This window comes from Marmota monax, unplaced genomic scaffold, assembly GCF_021218885.2.
Source record: "Marmota monax isolate L192 unplaced genomic scaffold, Marmota_monax_Labrador192_F-V1.1 WCK01_AAM20220418_F8-fsc00142, whole genome shotgun sequence".
Lineage (NCBI taxonomy): Eukaryota > Metazoa > Chordata > Mammalia > Rodentia > Sciuridae > Marmota > Marmota monax.
The window spans coordinates 1,028,063-1,050,157 of NW_026692025.1; the positions used below are offsets into that span (position 1 = coordinate 1,028,063).

The window sequence follows — 22,095 nt, forward strand, 5'->3', positions numbered from 1 at the left end:
AGATAAATGAAAACACAGACACAACATATCGGAATCTATGGGACACATTGAAAGCAGTTCTAAGAGGAAAATTCATTGCTTGGAGTTCATTCCTTAAAAAAAGAAAAAACCAACAAATAAATGATCTCACACTTCATCTCAAAATCCTTGAAAAAGAAGAGCAAAACAACAGCAAAAGAAGTAGAAGGCAAGAAATAATTAAAATCAGAGCTGAAATTAATGAAATCGAAACAAAAGAAACAATTGAAAAAATTGACAAAACTAAAAGTTGGTTCTTTGAAAAAATAAACAAAATCGACAGACCCTTAGCCATGCTAGCGAAGAGAAGAAGAGAGAGAACTCAAATTACTAACATATGGGATGAAAAAGGCAATATCACAACAGACACTTCAGAAATACAGAAGATAATCAAAAACTATTTTGAATCCTTATACTCCAATAAATTAGAAGATAGTGAAGGCATCGATAAATTTCTTAAGTCATATGATATGCCCAGATTGAGTCAGGAGGATATAGACAACCTAAACAGACCAATATCAATTGAGGAAATAGAAGAAACCATCAAAAGACTACCAACTAAGAAAAGCCCAGGACCGGATGGGTATACAGCAGAGTTTTACAAAACCTTTAAAGAAGAACTAATACCAATACTTTTCAAGCTACTTCAGGAAATAGAAAAAGAGGGAGAACTTCCAAATTCATTCTATGAGGCCAACATCACCCTGATACCTAAACCAGACAAAGACACTTCAAAGAAAGAAAACTACAGACCAATATCTCTAATGAACCTAGATGCAAAAATCCTCAATAAAATTCTGGCGAATCGGATACAAAAACATATCAAAAAAATTGTGCACCATGATCAAGTAGGATTCATCCCTGGGATGCAAGGCTGGTTCAATATACGGAAATCAATAAATGTTATTCACCACATCAATAGACTTAAAAATAAGAACCATATGATCATCTCGATAGATGCGGAAAAAGCATTCGACAAAGTACAGCATCCCTTTATGTTCAAAACTCTAGAAAAACTAGGGATAACAGGAACATACCTCAATATTGTAAAAGCAATCTATGCTAAGCCTCAGGCTAGCATCATTCTGAATGGAGAAAAACTGAAGGCATTCCCTCTAAAATATGGAACAAGACAGGGATGCCCTCTCTCTCCACTTCTGTTCAACATAGTTCTCGAAACACTGGCCAGAGCAATTAGACAGACGAAAGAAATTAAAGGCATAAAAATAGGAAAAGAAGAACTTAAATTATCACTATTTGCAGATGATATGATTCTATACCTAGCAGACCCAAAAGGGTCTACAAAGAAACTATTAGAGCTAATAAATGAATTCAGCAAAGTGGCAGGATATAAAATCAACACGCATAAATCAAAGGCATTCCTGTATATCAGCGACAAATCCTCTGAAATGGAAATGAGGACAACCACTCCATTCACAATATCTTCAAAAAAAATAAAATACTTGGGAATCAACCTAACAAAAGAGGTGAAAGACTTATACAATGAAAACTACAGAACCCTAAAGAGAGAAATAGAAGAAGATCTTAGAAGATGGAAAAATATACCCTGTTCATGGATAGGCAGAACTAACATCATCAAAATGGCGATATTACCAAAAGTTCTCTATAGGTTCAATGCAATGCCAATCAAAATCCCAATGGCATTTCTTGTACAAATAGAGAAAGCAATCATGAAATTCATATGGAAAAATAAAAGACCCAGAATAGCAAAAACAATGCTAAGCAGGAAGTGTGAATCAGGCGGTATAGCGATACCAGACTTCAAACTATACTACAGAGCAATAGTAACAAAAACAGCATGGTACTGGTACCAAAACAGGCGGGTGGACCAATGGTACAGAATAGAGGACACAGAAACCAATCCACAAAACTACAACTATCTTATATTTGATAAAGGGGCTAAAAGTATGCAATGGAGGAAGGATAGCATCTTCAACAAATGGTGCTGGGAAAACTAGAAATCCATATGCAACAAAATGAAACTGAATCCCTTTCTCTCGCCATGCACAAAAGTGAATTCAAAATGGATCAAGGAGCTTGATATCAAATCAGAGACACGCCGTCTGATAGAAGAAAAAGTTGGCTCCGATCTACATTCAGTGGGGTCGGGCTCCAAATTCCTCAATAGGACACCCATAGCACAAAAGTTAATAACTAGAATCAACAAATGGGACTTACTCAAACTAAAAAGTTTTTTCTCAGCAAAAGAAACAATAAGAGAGGTAAATAGGGAGCCTACATCCTGGGAACAAATCTTTACTCCTCACACTTCAGATAGAGCCCTAATATCCAGAGTATACAAAGAACTCAAAAAATTAGACAATAAGAGAACAAACAACCCAATCAACAAATGGGCCAAGGACCTAAACAGACACTTCTCAGAGGAGGACACACAGTCAATCAACAAGTACATGAAAAAATGCTCACCATCTCTAGCTGTCAGAGAAATGCAAATCAAAACCACCCTAAGATACCATCTCACTCCAGTAAGATTGGCAGCCATTAGGAAGTCAAACAACAACAAGTGCTGGCGAGGATGTGGGGAAAAGGGTACACGTGTACATTGCTGGTGGGACTGCAAATTGGTGCAGCCAATTTGGAAAGCAGTATGGAGATTTCTTGGAAAGCTGGGAATGGAGCCACCATTTGACCCAGCTATTCCCCTTCTCGGTCTATTCCCTAAAGACCTAAAAAGAGCATGCTACAGGGACACTGCTACATCGATGTTCATAGCAGCACAGTTCACAATAGCAAGACTGTGGAACCAACCTAGATGCCCTTCAATAGACAAATGGATAAAAAAAAAATGTGGCATTTATACACAATGGAGTAGTACTCTGCATTAAAAAATGACAAAATCATAGAATTTGCAGGGAAATGGATGGCACTAGAGCAGATTATGCTAAGTGAAGCTAGCCAATCCCTAAAAAACAAATGCCAAATGTCTTCTTTGATATAAGGAGAGTAACTAAGAACAGAGTAGGGACGAAGAGCATGAGAAGAAGATTAACATTTAACAGGGATGAGAGGTGGGAGGGAAAGGGAGAGAGAAGGGAAAATGCATGGAAATGGAAGGAGACCCTCAGGGTTATACAGTGGAGGGGGTAGAAAGAGAGGAGGGGAGGGGAGGGGAGAGGTGGGGAGGGGGGAGGATGGGAAAGGCAGCGGAGCACAACAGACACTAGTATGGCAATATGTAAATCAATGGATGTGTAACTGATGTGATTCTGCAATCTGTGTATGGGGTGAAGGTGGGAGTTCATAACCCACTTGAATCAAAGTGTGGAATATGATATGTCAAGAAATTTGTAATGTTTTGAACAACCAACAATAAAAAAATTAAAAAAAAATTATTGGTACATTATAATTATACACAACACTGTGATTCATTGTATTATATTCACACATGCACATAACATAATTTTCTCAATTTCATTCCCTAGTACTTTTTCTTTCCCTATCCTCCTCCCTACCCTGGGTCCCCTTCTTCTTCTCTATTGGTATCCATTCTATTTTCATGGTATCCCTCTTTTCCCCTTTGTTTTTTTCCCTATCTTCTCCATATGAAAGAAAGCATATGACCCTTTAATTTCTGAGTATAGCTTATTTCTCTTACCATAATGTTCTCCAGTTCCATCCATTTTCCTGCAAATGACACATTTTCATTATTTTTATATAGCTGAGTAATATTCCATGGTGTATATACACCACATTTTCTTTATTCATTCATCTGTTGACAGGCACCTAGGATAATTCCATATCTTGATTATTATGGATTCTGCTGCTATGAACACTGGTATGCATATATCACTATATTATGCTGATTTTAGTTCTTTTGGATAAATACCCAGGAGTGGAGTAGCTGGATCAGATGGTAGTTTCATTCCTAGTCTACTGATGAATTTCTATATAGCTTTCAAGAGTGGTTATACTAGTTTGCAGCCCTACCAATAATGTAAGTGTACTAGTGTACCTTTTCCTCCACATTCTAACCTGCAATTATTATTTTTCTTCTTCCTCCTCCTCTTCCTCCTTCTTCTCTTCCTCCTTTTCCTCCTCCTATTCTTTCTCTTCCTCTTCTTCCTCTTCTCCTCTTTCTCCTCCTCCTCCTCCTCCTCCTCTTCCTTCAATTGAACCCAGGGGTACTTAAGCACTGAGCCATATCCTCAGCTCTTTTTTTAAAAAAATATTTTTTAGTTGTAGATGGACACAATATCTTTATTTATTTTTATGTGGTGCCAAGAATTGAAAACCAGTCATTGCCTCACACATGTAAGGCAAGCACTCTACCACTGAGCCACAACCCCAGCCCTTCTCAGCCCTTTTTATTATATTTTATTTTGAGACAGAGTCTCAGTTGCTAAGGACCTTATTAAGTTGCTGTGGCTAGCTTTGAACTTGTGATCCCCCTAATCTCAGCCCCTTGGGTTACAGGCATGTGCCACCATGCCCAGCTTGTTATTTGTATTCTTGATGATTGCCATTCTAAGTGGTTTTATTTTCTAAGCTTTAGGAGTCTTACTGAGGAAGTCAGTGCCTGCACCCATATCTTGGAGTATTGACCCTGTGTTTTCTTCTAACATTTGCAGGGTTTTTGATCTAATTCCTGTCTTTGAATCACTTTGAGTTGACTTTTATGCAGGGTGACAGGTATGGATCTAATATCATTTTTCCATATATACATATCTGGCTTTCCCAGCATTTGCTAAGAAAGCTTTTTTTTTTTTCTCTACTGTATGTTTTTGGCTTCTTTGTCAGGATCAGATAACTTCATCTGTGTGGGTTTGTCTCTGAAACTTCTATTCTATTCCATTGATCTACATGCATGTTTTTATTCCAGTACCATGCAATTTTCATTACTTATAGCTCTCTAGTATAATTTCAAGCTGGGAAATATGTTGCCTGAAGCATTGATCATACTGCTCAGAATTACTTTGACCATTCTGGGACTTTTATTCTTCCATATGATTTTTTTGTTTTTGTTTTTGGTACCAGGGATTGAACCCAAGGGTGCTTAACCACAGTGCTACATCCACAGCTCTTTTTATTTTTTATTTTGAGACAGCATCTCAAAGTTGCTTCGGGCCTTGCTAAGCTGCTGAGGCTGGCTTTGAACTTGTTTAATTCTCCTGCCTCAGCCTCCTGAGCCACTAGGATTATAGGCATGCACCACTGCAACCAGCTTCCATATGAATTTATTTTTTAAACATATTTTAATTGCAGACAGACACAATACCTTTATTTATTTATTTATTTTCATGTGGTTCTGAGGATTGAACCCAGGGCCTCACATTTGCTAGGCAAGTGCTCTACTGCTGAGCCTGCATATGAATTTAAAGACTATTTTTCCTAGTTCTGTTGAAGAATGCCATTAGTATCTTGATGGGGATTGGACTGAATCTATATATCACTTTTGGTAATAGGTCCATTTTAATAATATTAATTCTGCCTATCCAAGAGCATGAGAGATTTTTCAGTATCCTCACATCTTCAATTTCTTTCTTCCATGTTCTATAATATTCATTGTAGAGGTATTTAGCCTTCTTGTTAGAATTATTCTGAAGGATTTTTTGAGGCTATTGTGAATGGAATTGTTTTCCTGATTTCTTTCTCAGCAGATTCATTATTGGAGTATAAGAAAGATGTTATTTTGTATCCTGCTACTTTGTTGAGTTTGTTTAGCAGCTGTAAAAGTCTTCTGGTAGAATTTCTTGTGACAAAATTCTACAATCGTTTCATCTGTAAACAGTGATAATTTGATATGTTAACTTTTTGTTGCTCAGACCAAAATACCTGACAAGGACAACTTAGAAGAAGAAAAGTTTATTTCAGCTTGTGGTTTCAGAGGTTCAGTCCATGGTTGAGTGATTTCATTGCTCTGGGTTCAAGGTAAAGCAGGACCTCATGGTAGAAGGGTGTGACACAGGACTGTGGCTCTGCTTGTGGTGGCCAGAAAGCAGAGAGAGTGGGTAAGGGGAAGCAGAGAAGACACAACTTTCTAAGGTGTTCTAGTCAGCTTTTTTACTGCTGTGACCAAAAGTACCAAAAAGAACAGTGTAGAGGAGGAAACATTTATTTGGGGCTCACAATTTCAGAGGTCTGAGTCCATAGATGGCTGATTGTTGCTCTGGGCTGAGAGCATCATGGCAGAAGAGTGTGGTGGAGCAAAGCTGCTCAAGACATGGCAACCAGGAAATAAAGAGATCTTCTCACCATGGACAAAATGTAAACCCTAAAGGCACTCTCCCAGGGACCCACCTCCTCTATCCACATCCTATGCCCTTAACAGATACCACCCAGGTAATCCCCATCAGTCGATTAATTTACTGATTAGGTTAAAGCTGTTGTGACCTAATCATTTCACCTCTAAACCTTCTTGCATTGTCCTACACATGAGCTTTGAGGGGGGAACATCTCATATGTAAACCATTTCATAGGACATATCCCCAGTGATCTGCCTCCTCCAGCCACACCCCACCTGCTTGCAATTACCATCCAGTTACTTCATTCAAACTAGGATGGACTGATTAGGCTACAGCTCTCATAATCTAATCATTTCACCTCTAAATATTCCTGTATTTTTAATATAGGAGCTTTTGGGAGACATCTCATATTCAAGCCATAGCATTTGAATTCTTCCTTTCCTATTTGTTTCCTTTTACTTCCTTCTCTTGCCTAAGTACTCTGGCTGAAACTTCAAGTACTATATTGAATATAAGTGGTGATGGTAGACATCCTTGTCTTGTCCCAGATTTTAAAGAAAATGCTGTCAGTTTTTTCCCATTCATTATGATATTGGCTTTGGCTTTTTCATTTATAGCTTTTATGATATTGAGGTAAGTTTTTTCTATCCCTAGTTTCTTCATTGATTTTATCATGAATTGTTACTGAATTTTGTAAAAGAATTTTTGTGAATCTATTGTGATGATCATGTGATTTTTGTCCTTAATTTTATTTATGTAATGAATTACACATATTGATTTGCATATGTAAAATCTTTTTTTCATCCCTGGGATAAAACCAACTTGATTATGGTATAAGATCTTCTTAATGCGTTTTTGGAAGCAGGTTGCTAATATTTTATCAAGAATATTTGTGTCTATGTTCTTCAGGAGTACTGGTCTGTAGTTTTCTTTACTTGATGTATTTTTAATGGGATATCATATTAGAGTGATACTGATTTCATAGAATGAATTTGGAAATGTTCCCTCTTTTTCTAATTCATGGAATAGTAACAGCAGGATTCACATTAGCTCCTTTTAAAGGTTTTATAGAACTCAGCTGAGAATCTATCTGGTCCCAGATTTTCTTTGTTGGGAGATATTTTTTATTACTGTGTCAATCTTATTTTTTGATATTTCTCTGTTTAGGTTTTGTGTATCCTCTCACTTCAATTTGGGTAGGTCTTACGTGTCTAGAAATTTGTCAGTAGCTTTTAGATTTTCACATCATTTTAAGCTTTCACCACTTTCCCCCTTTCTCTGTCTCTGATGGAGATTGCTGGGCTTATCTGAGCTTATTTTCTGCTCAAACTTTAAGGTTGTGTTTTTTTTTTTTTTTGACAGCATCACCTGTTTATCTTTGTGTGTGTATGTGTGGTGCTGGGAATTGAACCCAGGGCCTTGTGCATGCTTGTCAAGCACTCTTCCAACTGAGCTACATCCCTAGCAGAACCTGTTTATCTTAAGGTCAGTGGGAGAATTCTTTTGGCTCATTAGGGAAGAGCTTCCCCTCCCTCACTGACTACCATGCACACAACACTGCTGTCATCTATTCCTTTTTAATTTTCTTTATCTTCTGGAAACTGATATTGTTGGCTTTCACAAGGTTGTTAGTTCTCTGAGTTGCCTATGATCATTTTCCAACAGTCTCCCTACTTCAATGTTCTACTACAGAGCTGTTGATTTAATTCAGTCTCATATAGCTGCTGTGATATTGTGGGTTCCTATGAACTACCATTTGTTCTCCATCTGAACTATGAAATTTTGAAACAAAATATCTTAGAAGGAAGATATTCAAAGCACTATGGGTGTATGCTCATCAGAAGACAATCCTATCCACCTATACATAAAGATAAAGGGTAATTGGACACTTAAAAATGATACTCTCCAGAAATAAATAATTAAATGGTTTATTTTGCCTTTTTATTTGATAAAATTGTGTTGTAAGTACACTTAACTATATGCAGATGTAAATGACTCATCTACAAATTTGATATGTTCTTCTCAATATTTTTCACACTTAGTAATGGCCCTTGGGAAACTTCCACAAGAAGACACTCCTGTAAATGATGCTGAACAGCTGTGCTTTGTCTCCAGAGAATAGAAAAGGATAGTGATCCTATAACCTATTCGAAATGAGTACAGACTCATTCCAGATACAAGCAGTTTACTTTTGTTCTTTGCAGTTGTGAGAAATACCTGTTTCATTAACAATGCAGTTTCAAATTCCTTGCTTGCCTGAGTTTGTAATCACTGATCAATGGCTGGCTGCATGCATTATTAGGCAATAGGACAGAGCATGTGAAGAGCCAGGAACACTAACTGAAGGTAGTTTGGAGGGAATCACCATAAAAAATTTTGAAAAACTATCTTATCAATTCCTTTTTTAAAACCAGTAATAAGATTGTGTCAAGTGACTTTCATTTACAGTTTCCCATGTGCCACATAGCAGCCTTATATAGTATTCAGAACTAATATGATTTATTTTTTAATTTTGCACATAATCATATGCATTTTTGAGGTAAAGTTCTGATCTGATTGTAAAAATTAAAGTCAGGGACTAAAATACAAGTTTTGTTTTATTGCTATACAAGATATACTGTATATTCTTGTGCTGGAAGCTTTGCATTACTTTGACCAAAATACCTGACAAGAACAACTTATAGAAGAAGAGGTTTCTTTTAGCTCACAGTTTAGGATGTCTCCGTCCATGGTTGGGCATCTTTATTGTTTGGAGATGAGGCAGAACATCATTGCAGAAGGGTGTGGCAGAGGAAAGGTGCTCAGTTCATGACAGGTAAGAAGGAGAGGGATAGCAGAGAGAAAATAAACCCTTTCAGGCATGTTTCTAGTGACCTACTTCCTTTATCTAGGGTCCACCTCCCAGTAGTTGATCCAGCTATCAATGGATTAATTAATAGATTAATAATTAATAGATTGATTAATAGAGTCCTCGTGATCCAATCATTGCTTAGAAATCTTGCTTCTGCACCTCAGTGCAATGAGGACCATGCTTTTAACACATGAGATTGGGGAGATATTCAAGATCCAAGCCATAACAATCCTTCTATAAATGTTTATAAACTTATAGAAAATTTAAAAGAGCAAAGCATAGTTTTAATTTGTGCAATTTCTCCTCTATCAATTTTTCAATCCCTATAATTTTCAACAGTTTTGTAAGAGCTTTATAGTTGAATTCTAGACTCTTAAATATCACATTATTATTATAGTTTTATAATATTTCTAAGATTTTAAATCTGTGCAATTTACTGTCTTGGTGTATAGTTCTCTGTATATGTAAATTTGTGTAACCACCACAATCATGACACATAGTAGTTCCATCACCTCAAAATACTCCTTTATGCCACACCCTCCCTCTACCCTTAACCCCTGATAACTGCTGATCTGTCCTTCATTCCTATCATTTTGTCTTTTCAAGAATGCCACAAGAATAGATTCATTGGGCTGGGGATGTGGTTCAAGTGGTAATGTGCTCGCCTGGCATGCGCGCTGGGTTCGATTCTCAGCACCACATAAAAATAAATAAAGATGTTGTGTCCACCAAAAACTGAAAAATAAATATTAAAAAATTCTCTCTCTTTTTTAAAAAAAGAATAGAATCATATAAGGTTCACTTATTTTACTCAGAATAATTCACCAAATTTGTATATGTGTCAGTACTTCTTTCTGTTTTATTGCTGAGTAATATTTCATTGTATGCATGTACCACATTTTATCCACTTATACACTAAGGGATAAATCCATTATTTTGAGTTTGGGGAAAATTAGAACCATCATGAATATTCTTTTACAGTTTTTAAAATATTTTTACTCTAGCAAAACATACAGAACATAAATTTTTCTGTTTTAACCATTTTTAGGTATGCAATTCAGTGGCAATAAATACATTCATAAGTTGTATAACCATCACCACTATCCATTTTGAGAACTTTTTAATTATCTCAAGCATAAACTTTGTAAACCCATTAAACAGTAACTTTCCCCTTCCTCTCTACTATTTTCTGTCTCTGAATTGGCCTATTGTAGGGCCCTCATAAAAGTAGAATGATACAATATTTGTACCTTTGTGTCTGCCTTCGTTTATTTAGCATAGTGTTAAGATTCACCTTAATTGTAGCATATATCAGAATTTAATTTCTTAAGACTAAATAATGTGATAATTGATAATATGGATTATATCACATGTGTTTATCCATTTATCTACTGATGGAAATTTAGTTCATTTTGCCTTCTGGCTATTATGAATAATGATGCTATGAACATGGGTATACTTGTTCTTAGTTGAGTTCCTATTTTTGATTCTTTTGAAAATATACTTAGAAGTGGAATTGTTGGATCATATAGTAATTCTGTTTTTTGAAAGGATGAACAAACTTGCCTTCCACAATGTCTACACCATTGTATATTTCTACCAACAATGAACAAGTGTTCCAATTTTTCCACATCCTCACCAACACTTGTTATTTCCCCATTTTTCATAATAACCATTCTAATGGATGTGAAGTATTATGTCATTGTTGTTCATTCACTTTTTCCTAATCACTGGTGAGCTTAAGCATCTTTCCATGTTTTTGTTGGCCATCTATTTATCTTTGGAGAAATGTGTTTGAGTACTATTTTAGCTACTTTATTCATTGCTGTGACCAAAGGACCTGACAAGAACAATGTAAGGTAGGAAAAGTTTATTTGGGGCTCACAATTTCAGAGATCTTAGTCCATACATGGCCAATTCTGTTGCCCTGGGCTGAAGGTGAGGTTGAACATCACGGCAGGAGGGTGTGGTAGAGGAAAGCAGCTCAGCTCATGGCAACCAGAAAGCAGAGAGAGCGCCCCTCATCATAGACAAATTATAAACCCCAAAGGCACATCCCCAGGGACCACCTCCTCCAGTCACACCCTACTTGCTTGCGGTTACCACCCAGTTAATCCCTATCAGTGGATTAAGTGCTGATTAGGTTAAAGCTCTCATAAGCTAATCATTTCACCTCTGAATGCTCTTGCATATTCTCATACATGGGTTTTCTGGGGACACCTAATATCCAAACCATAACAAGTATTTTGCTTATTTTTTAATTAGGTTGTTTGTTTTTGTTGTTCTTGAGGTGTAGGAATTTTTATGTATTATGAATATTAAACCCTTATCATCTGTACAATTTTCAATATTTTCCTTATTCTGTGGGTTGTCTTCTTATTCTCTTTACAGTGTCCTTTATATTTATCTTTTTTCTTTTATTGCCTTGCTTTTGGTGTCACATCAATGAAATCATTGCCAAAGCCAATGTTATAAAGATTTTTCCAAATTTTGTCTAAAAATTTTATATTTTTAGCTTTCATGTTTAGATCTTTGATCTTTTTTGACTTAATTTTTGTATATGGTATAAGGTTAGAGTTCAATTTTATCCTTTTGACTGTGGACTTTTTGTTTCCCTCATACCATTTGTTGAAAAGAGCATACTTTCCTCATTGAATGGTCTTGATGCCCTTATGAAAATCAATTGACTGCATTTGCAAGGAGGGTTTATTTGTGGACTGTATAACATTCCATTGGTTTACATATTCATATTTATGCCAGTACTATGCTATTTTCACTACTATTGTTTTGTAGTAAGTTTTGAAATAAGAAAGTATGAGACTTCAAACTTCATTTTTGTTTTTCAAGATTGATTTGGCTATTTGGCTTTAAGATTCCATGTGAATTTTATGGTAGACTTTAATATTTCTGCAAAAAATTCCATTGGTATTCTGATATGGAATATTTTCAATCTGCAAATTATTTTGGGTGATCTTATAATCTTAACAACATTAAGTCTTCCAGTCAATGAACATAGCTGTTTTTCCATTTAGTTATATCTTCTCTGCTTTCCTTCAGTAGCATCTTTGTAATTTTCAACATAGAAGTCTTTGTCTCCTTAGTTACATTTATTTTTAAGAATAAGTATGAAATTATAGGCCAATCTTGCTCATTGTAGAGATTTTAAAAATTATAAAAAGAATATGTTCAACCAAATATTTATACACAAATGTTCATAGCAGCATTTTCCATAACCAGAAAATGAAAATGACCTACACTTTCATCAACTGGTTAATTCCATGATAGAAGTTTATACAGCCATAAAAAGAAACGAAGTATTGATACCTGAAACAATGTGTTTTAACCTTGAAAACAATATGCTGAATAAAAGAAGTCAATTACAAAAGGCCACATATTGTATAATTCCATTTATATGAAATGTTTAGTTTGGCAAATATATATAGAGATTGAAATTAAATTAATGTGGTGACCTAAAGCCAGAGAAGATGAAGTATATTATTACCAATATTCTCGGAGGAATGAGCTTTATAACCATAAACCAGGAGAACCTATTAAATCAAGTGACTACATGCACTGATTAAAGGAGGAAATGATACTGATATCTTACTAGATGCAGAAAAAAAGCATTTGAGAGAACTGTTCATAAAAATAATCTATTAGTAAACAAGGAATAGGACTTTTCCTACATCTCATAAAAAGGAGTCTTACAGAATCTATAGTAGGTATCATACTCAATGATTAAATACTAAAAATCTTTCCTTTAAAATCAGATGCAAAACAAGGATGACCTCTTTTTTTGTGGTGCTAGGGGTGGAACCCATGGCCTGATACATACTAGCCAAGTGTTGTATCCCTGAGCTACACCTCATCCCAAGGAAAACCTCTTTAACTACTTCCATTCAGCATTGTATATGATAGAGAATAAATTAAAGAACCAAGAGGAATAATAATTAGAAAGGAAGAAGACTAACAATGATTATTCATAGATAAAGCAATTGTCTACCCAGAGAACCCAAAATAACCTACTTAGGATAAAGCAATTAATTAAATTATAAATAAAGTAATTAACAAAATGATTAGAATTAATGAAATATAAAAGTTGATGTATATAGAATCAATACACAAAAGACAATTGAATGTCTATACAGTGGTAAGAAACAGAAAATTGGATTTAAACAAAATCTACCACCAGGTGTGGTGGCACACTCCTGTAATCCAAGTGGCTCCAGAGGCTGAGGTGGGAGGATCACATGTTCAAAGCCAGCCTCAGCAATGGCGAGGCCCTAAGCAACTCAGTGAGACCCTGTCTCTAAGTAAAATACAAAATAGACCTGAGGATGTGGCTCAGTGGTTGAGTGACCCTGAGTTCAATTCCCAGTACCAAAAAAAAAAAAAAAAAAACTACCATTTACAATAATAACAAATCATAGGTATTTTTAGATAAATCTAAGAAGAGATCAGTGAACAACGTTATAAGCAAAAACATTAAAACTTTATTGGGGGCTGGGGTTGTGGCTCAGCGGTAGAGTGCTTGCCTAGCATGTGCAAGGCCCTGGGTTCAATCCTCAGCACCACATATAAATAAATAAATAAAACAAAGGTATTGTGTCCATCTACAACTAAAAAATAAATATTTTTTTTAAAAAACTTTATTGAAAGACTTTAAGGATACTTAAATAAATGGAAAGGTAGGCCATGTTCCAGAACAAGAAGATTTAAATATTAAAGACATTATCATATCAAATCCCTAACAGCAGTTTTTGAGGAAATTTAAAGCTGATTTAAAAATGTGTATGTAAAGGGTGATGATTACATAAGACATTCTAGAAGAAGAACAAAATGGATGGAATTTGTCCCGCTCATTAACATCAACAATGATTAACACAAAGTAGGCCTGGTACAAGGATGAATAAGAAAAATGCAAATACTTCAGCACAAAAGCCAAAAACAAACAAAATGAAGCCCAAAATAAAACAGGCAATTCACAGAGGAGAAAATAATAAATTGCCCTTCAACAAATGAAAAGATGCCCAAGCTACTTAATAATCAGGGAAATGGGAAAAAAAATCAAATCACCATTAGGTATTACTTCACCCACCTCAGACTGGAAAAAGGTTAAAACAGCACTGACAATACCAAATGTTTGCCAGGATGGGAAGCAAAGGAGTTTCTTATACACTCCTGGCACCCATGCAAACTGGTGTATCTGCAATCATGGAAAGTAGTTTTTTTTTTAATTTATTTATTTAATAAGGTTGAAGATGAGTACATCCTATAACTCTGCAATTCTATTCCTGGGTGAATGTCCAAGATTCTCCCACGGGTGCAGAAATGCTCAAGGTGACATTGCTTGCAATAGCTCCCAAACTGGGAGCAACTCAAGTATATTTTGGAAGCAGAATGATTAAATAAATCATGCAATGAAATAATCTGTCCTGGTGGAAATGAGTGCAGTGGAACTAACACATCGACATGGGTGAGTGTGGACTATATAATTTTGAGCAAAAATTGAAGCCATAAGGGGTTGGGATTGTAGCTCAGTGGTAGAGTGCTTGCCCAGCATGTGTGAGGACCTGGGTTTGATTCTCAGCACCACATAAAAATAAATAAAATAAAGGTCCATTGACAACTAAAATATTTTTTTAAAAATACATGATAAGGGGCTGAGGCTGTAGCTCAGTGGTAAAGTCCTTGCCTCGCATTTGTGAGACACTGAGTTTGATCCTCAGCACCACATAAAAATAAATAAAGATACTGTGTGTTCATATACAATTAAAAATATACATAAAATATTTTCTAAAAAATACATGATAAGATTCTATTGATAAGATATTCAAAAACAGAAGCTGGACAGTGTGTTAAGGATACTTGCTTGCTCATCAAACTACACTTTGAAAGAAAAGAAGTTGTAAACATAAAATTCACGATAGTGCTTTGCCTGTAGTGGGGAGAAGAGGAAATGGTAGAGGGGAGAGTCACTTCCCTAGTATGCTGCTTCTGAAGCTTGGTGGTGAGTTTCACTATAACTGTTTCTTCGCATTGTATAAAGTACCTTTAAATGCATTTGGGACACTTTTACTGGAAGTTTAGTAAGTATAGTTGATCTTATCAAGAGTTAATCCCCAAAATATCATGAGCCTATCAGATCCATAAAGTGAATTCTTTTATGAGGGAATTTTGGCAAACCATTTCCAATAATTATATGGTTTCATATTAAGGCTGAATGGCTATATTGTGTTTGAAATGCCAGCTCTCACTCATGTGCAGACAGGTTTGTTCAGGTCTTATCAGACCACTCTCTTGTGATCTGGTGGCAGCTACTTGGATGGAGCCACAACTTACCTTCCTCTCCTGACTCATTAACCAGAGTCCTGTGATGTTGTTTCCTAGGAGGAGCACCAAACAGCCAACTCCCTGAGCAGTGGTGCTCTTACCTGGACAAAGAAGTTTAGCCTGGATTATTTGGCCCTGGACTTTAATTCAGCATCATCAGCCCCTGTACAGCAGGTAGGAAGAATTTTATGTCTGAGAATTCCCAGAGAACCTCATTTCTGCTTAGATTTTTCTGATCGCCAAACCATGTGTGTTGTCTTTAGGAGGTCTTAGAAATACAGATGTGTGGGCTGGGGATGTGGCTCAAGCGGTAACGTGCTTGCCTGGCATGCGCAGGGTGCTGGGTTTGATCCTCAGCACCACATAAAAATAAAATAAAGATGTTGTGTCCACTAAAAACTAAAAAGTAAATATTAAAAAAGGAATACAGATGTATAATGAAAAATATTGAAAGAACCTTAAACCTTCCTTCCAGAGAGAATGGAATCCTAGTGTATTTCTTTCTAGAGCATGTTCTTTGCATGCATGTGTGTAAACAGATGTTATATTCATGCTTTTCTAGGATTCATACCCTAGTAGTTATAGAAAATTCATAAGACACAGAGGAGGATGGGCCAGGCATAGCAAGGGCCTGTTTAAGGAACAAGTAACAGGCTAGTATGGCTAGACTTTATGCAGTGATAAAAGGAGCTGTAGTTGACATAGAACCCCTCAGTAAAGGGCCTTGAATTGCCAGGTTGGACTGTTTCAAATCCTTCAGATAGTATTTTCATCTGTAAATTAGGAATCAGAAATATTAACATCTACAATGAGAGCTCTTAGGAGGATTGATTGATTAATACCCATAAGTGATCCTAGCCATTAAATAATATACACTTCACAGTTTGAGTCATGGAATGAACTAACAGTGATAGATGGACAACTAATATATTTGAGTGAGGGATGGTCATAATCCCATAATGTGTCTAACAATGTATTATTTGGTGAAAAAAAGCAGCTCACTGAACAGAAAGTACAATATGATTCTCTCTCTCTCTCTCTCTCTCTCTCTCTCTCTCTCTCTCTCTCTGTGTGTGTGTAAGGAAAAAAAAAACTCTGGAAGATCTCCTTCCCCTTTTGCTGAATGAATACCTACTTTTCCACATTTAATATCATTCCAAAAACCTGAACAGATACACAAGAAAAGCTGGTCAGAAGGGTGGGAGCAACAAGTACAAAACGCATGTTAGTCAGTTTAGGCAGAGTAAACAACCCCCAAATTTCAGGTACACACAGGATCAAAGGTTCTTTCAGTTGTTACTCATGAGAAAGCCTATTTCAGGCAGGGATATTGTGTTCCAGGTCATCTACAATACAGGGCTTCTGGCAGAGGAAAAAAAAGAGAAATTAGAGAATCCCAAAATGCTTCTCTTCTCCTTAGGATTGGCATGTGTCAACTCTATTCGGATTCTATTGGTCCAACCAAATGGCTAAAGTTAAGAGATGTTCACACACATACATCTAGAGCATAATGTTTCTGCAGGAAGGAAGAGGGAATAAATAGTAAAGATTACAGTATAACCTACCACAGAAAGGTAGGCACTATCCTGATTTTTAAAAATTAGATGTAATGAAAACTTTTTGTCCTTCTTCAGAAACTTCTTCTTTCAGAAGAGCAAAGAGTAGACTATGTCCAAGTGGATGAGCAGAAGACACAAGCTCTCCAGAACACCAAGCAGGAGTGGACGGATGAAAGGCAATCCAAAGTGTGAGATGTGTGGGTCTGGGCCAGGTGTGAAACTGGGAAGCTTGGGGTTCCGTTTGCATTTTTTTTTCACTAAAAACACACCAATGGTCAACACAGGTCAAAACCAAGAGAGAATGTGTAGTTTGTGTGGTATTGGCGAGAACTTTTAGGAGGAAAGGATCTGTTTATGCATTGGATGGAAAGGAGAATCCAGCAGTTTCCTCTCAAGCAGGTATGAAGGGGGCCAACCCACACCCCTTTACCCCCACTTCCAGAGCCTGTGACAGAAGGTCATTTCTCCAGCCTCAGAGATGCTTGCAATGGTTCCACCGTCACAAAAGGAAGAGATGAAGGGTTCCACAACCACAGACTGAGATGTAAAAAAATGCCATTAATTCAGGAATGGTAAGAGCAATAAAAACAAGACTTTAGAGAACATTTTTCCAAATATTCTGTTACAAAATTTTCAAGTGGAGTATTTGGAGCAAAGATTGGTGCCGGTATTACGGCCAACAGGCTGACATTGTTTGCCTCCAATACCTGAAATTTTGTCTGATATCCTGTGCTTTGATCAGAACCAAATTATTCTAGTAAAGTGTACCCTGAAGACCATTTTGTCATAGCCCTTGAAGACACAGTTGAGATCAAGCTCAGCAATGGTCACAGAATTTACACTCCTTACTCTTATGACTCTATCAGATCAAACATTTCTGTCCCTAAAGAGATGCAATTTGAGTGATGGGCAATGGATCCCAGGCTCCATGATGAGCAGCATATCTGATGACACTGGTGGCTATAAAGACATTTGTGTTTAAGCTGCTGTTCCATTGCTGTTGGCATTTTCCCAGCATGCTTTCTTATGTATCATCTCATCCCTTCCTCTAAAAGGCCCCAGAAGCTATGCATGGCAGAATCTGATGCTACTGCCACTTTGAAGAGAAGAAAACTGAGAACCAGAGAAGGGAACACATTGACCAAGATCACTCATGGGGCTAAGATACAGAGTCAAGCTTAGAGTTGTCCAGGCTGCCAATTGCAAACTCATTCCACTATCTTATACTACCTCTGAGGAAATTGACAAAACTGATCATTTGGGGGAACACCTGCAAACAAAAGATGAGCTATCATCCCCTCTTCCTTTCATAGAGATCTGAGCAAGTGCTCTGATTCTTAAAAGGTATACATGTACAGGGAGGAGTTCTTTTTGCAATGTTCAATTGAAACTCTACATTTTCAGTAGTTACAATTAGAAATACCTCCTGATGATCTGTCTGAAATTTTGGCCAATTTTCCCTTCTGATTGAAAAATGACAGATCCTGAGACTTTGAACATTCCATAAAATGGGGGCATTGTATCATCTCATCCTCGGTGGATAATGGACCCAGGGAGCCCAGAATGAGGGTCTCAGTTGGGCATGGAATTTTATTTAATACCCCTTCTTAATCCTTCTGAGAACCTAGAGCCATAATACATATCTGAACAATGAGGAACTAAACAGATACTGTATAAGGATTGACCAAATAGGAAGCAAACACTCACTGCAGTTGGTGCAGTTGTATGCTTTACCACAGGATTTCAGGGTTTCAACTGACTGAATGGTAAGAAAATATGTAAGTCTTGTTTTTTCAGACCATACAAGAAGTCACTTTGATTTTCATAGCAGTAGATTCTGGTGACATCATTTTCCTTGTGTTGTAAAGCAGGGAAAATTGCCAAGTACTTTAAACTGAGTCCAGGGTCCCTAATGAACCTAGACAAAGCAAGGAGAAGGCTCCCCAGTCCTTGTATCTCACAGCCACCTCCATATCACAACAAAACATAGGCCAGAGCCTGTAAGGAGCTGCCTTCTTCCTCATGTGTGTGACAAAAAAAATCACGGAGTCACAGGAAAAGAACCAGGGCTACAGATTGCCATTTCCTGTAGATGGTAGCTTTATGTGGAGGGGGGGATTGTGTTTGGATCTTTAATTACCTGGAAAAAGGCTGCTACAGAAAAATCGTAGCCCTGGGGGTCAAGAATGACACCAGATTGAAGAAGAAAAACTACAGCTGAAATTATGTCAGTAGTGAAATATCATTGAATTGGTGAAAGAAAGGAAGAAAAAAGAAATCTCTTTCCTACAAAGCATTTCCAAGAATGTATTTATAAATGAAGCAATATACACAAGAGTAGTATGACTTGTTTGGATGTGATTAATTAAAAACAGGAATGCTCCAAATAGGTGCTCTCTATGTTAAAGGTTGACACCATTCATCATTTCCAGGGTATATGCAATTATGTCCTGCTTTGACAAAACTACTAAAGGATGGCTATGCAAAAATCATGATGATGCAGGCAAAGAAAGTACAGGTAGTTTTTGAGCTGACAGCAGCATATGCTCCTGAGGAAGGCACCATTAAGTCAAAATGGTGCCAGCCAAATCTTGTTTTCTGGTGGAGACAATTGATATATATATATATATATATATATATATATATATATATATATATATATATATGTAAGACAGGGCTGTGTTTCTGACCAAGGGCCGGGGGTTTGTTACACAATGATAGCAGAAACCATTATGGTATGTCTTTACACTGAACAGTAGATCTTTCCTGAAAGGCTCTGGAATCAATATAACAGGGCAACACAGCAATTAATCCCTCATTTCTATTAGCTTCTGTTTCTTTCATTTCCAGTGCATGATGGAAAACAGAAGGGTCTCAACTCTGAAATCACAAACCCAGGAATAGAGGGAGTTAAGCATTCCTTGGGGAGGGAGGAACCCTGAGGCCCAGCACACAGCCTGGATATAAAGGCACAGAGCTATCCAGTTAGTGTCACTGTATAGGCCATTTCATGGAGCAAGGATCAGCTGAATCATTATGATGTATAGGTCCATGTTCAGACTGAAGGCTCTCCTCAGGCCTGCCTTTCTCCTCCTTGCTCCCTGTTTATACCAACTTTGTACCTACAATCACACAGATTTTTCAAATTCACTCTGCTCTTACTGTTTAATTTCTGGCATTAATAAAGTCTTATACGGAGAAATCACAACTTAAGTTCTCTTTTGTTTTAAGTGATAACACCAGATTTAAATAAGGAACACATTTAGGAAGCTGAGTATTTGAAAATAGGCTTCATCACTATTTTATCGAGTACAACAAACTTAATTAGATTCATGTGCAATGTATGTTACCTTGCTATAAACAGTTGAGCAGATGGCTGTCATTAATACTGCTTCTGCTCAGTTCAAACCACATCTTGACATCTTTTTTGTCAGAAACTAGTTTCAATATTTGTCAGTAAATTCAACTGCTCTCCCTAACACAATGTATAACATGACCTTATCATTATATAACAAAAGCAACAGCCTTAGGCCCACCTCTCCCCAGCAGGGTTCTTTGTGCAATCACCTCCCTTTTCTCTGTGGCCGATGCTCCCAGCAGCCCTGGATGCTAGATTAGTGGCATCTCTAGGCTGTGAAGAAAGGTGGGGATGACCAAACCAAGACAGTAAGGGTAAACTCGGGATTAGATGAAACAGGTACATGAGAGAGTGCTTTCTGGAATAATGAAAATGTTCTGTTTCTTAATCTACAGTGGTTATATGATTGTATACATATGCAAAAATGTATCAACCCATAAATTTAATATTTGTACACTCACTATATGTAAATTACACCCCAACAACCCAATTATCTTGAAGGAAAAAAACTCCAGGGGCATTATTAAGTTAATGTAAGAAACATGACTATAAAAAGTATTATAAGTTACAGGAAAACTTATTACCTTGGATGTGGAATACTTTTAGCAGCAAGGCACAAAAGGCAGAATAAATATTTATGTCCATTCGCAATTCCATTCAATTCAACAAATTTTAGAGATAGGTATGTGGTAGGCACTTGGGATACAAGAGTAAGTAAAATAAAGGTCTTTCATTAAGAAACTTACATTCTGACAGAAGGTAGTGGGCAATTTTGGTGCTCCACTCAAACTTTCTGTGACCCCTTCTTCTGTTTGGTGTAATCCTTCCAAGCCTCATTTTGCTCCTGATTCTAACAGCCCACACTCCTAGAACTGCTTGAGCAGAGAACTAGAAGTGCCTCAGAATTGAGTCCCCTTACCTTCCCAATTGAAGGGTGCAACATTACCAAATCATAACTTCTTTATCTCATGTTGGGACAAACTTTAAGTAGGAATTACACTCCAGAGTTCTGTGGGACCTAGTTAAATCTTTCCTCCCTCTGAGATTGCACCCTCACTTGGATTCTTCCTCTTCCTTATTCTGATTCTCCCATAATTGTGCTTCAGCTTTTAAGGACCCAATTTTAGTACATGGCCTTCCTTAAAAATGGTAGCAATAATTTTTCTTATTCATCTTGCTTTTCCAGAATTTAGATACTCTCTATTAAGAAGTGGATTGTAGCTGGGAACAATGGTGCACACCTGCAATTCCATGCTGAGGCTCGAGGATTACAAGTTTGAGGCTAGCCTGGTAAATTTAGTGAGACCCTTCTCACTAAAAAAAATTCTAAAAAATAAAATGGGGATGTAGCTCAGTGGTAGAGTGCCCCTGCATTCAATCCCGAGTACCACTAAAAGAAATAGAAATAAAAGAAGTGGAATCTGTGTCCCCTACTCTGGAAGTTGGGTAGGACATCAGAAGGGACCCTGACTTCTGAGGCTGGGACAAACAAGGAATTTTAATTAGCTTTTCATCACTATGACCAAAATACCTGGCATAAACAACTTAAAGGGGGAAAGATTTATTTTGGCTTATGATTTCAGGGATTTCTGTTCATGGTCACTTGGCTTCATTGTTCTGGGCCTGAGGTGAAGCAGGACACCATAATATAAGGGTAGAAGAAAGATGCTCAGCTTATGGCAGCCAGGAAGAGAGAGGAGATGGGAGACAAGAAATAATCTTCCAGGGAAAACACCTAGTGACTATTTCCCC

General features: G+C 36.9%; 1 protein-coding gene across 4 annotated transcripts in view; it reads left to right on the forward strand.

The window, feature by feature from the left end:
* Gab3 (GRB2 associated binding protein 3) overlaps positions 1-20,193 on the forward strand; it is a 63,704-nt gene extending 43,511 nt beyond the window's left edge. For 2 of the 4 annotated variants that reach the window (XM_046452512.2, XM_058582290.1), the window contains exons 9-11: positions 15,484-15,600; positions 17,061-17,173; positions 17,270-20,193. In XM_046452512.2, coding sequence (XP_046308468.1) covers positions 15,484-15,600; positions 17,061-17,173; positions 17,270-17,294 — 255 coding nt within the window. In that variant the 3' untranslated portion in view covers positions 17,295-20,193. Of the gene's footprint in view, positions 1-15,483; positions 15,601-17,060 lie in introns of all 4 variants that reach the window. The other 2 variants (XM_046452518.2, XM_046452525.2) reach the window with 1 other exon arrangement.
* The last annotated feature ends 1,902 nt before the right edge of the window (positions 20,194-22,095 follow it).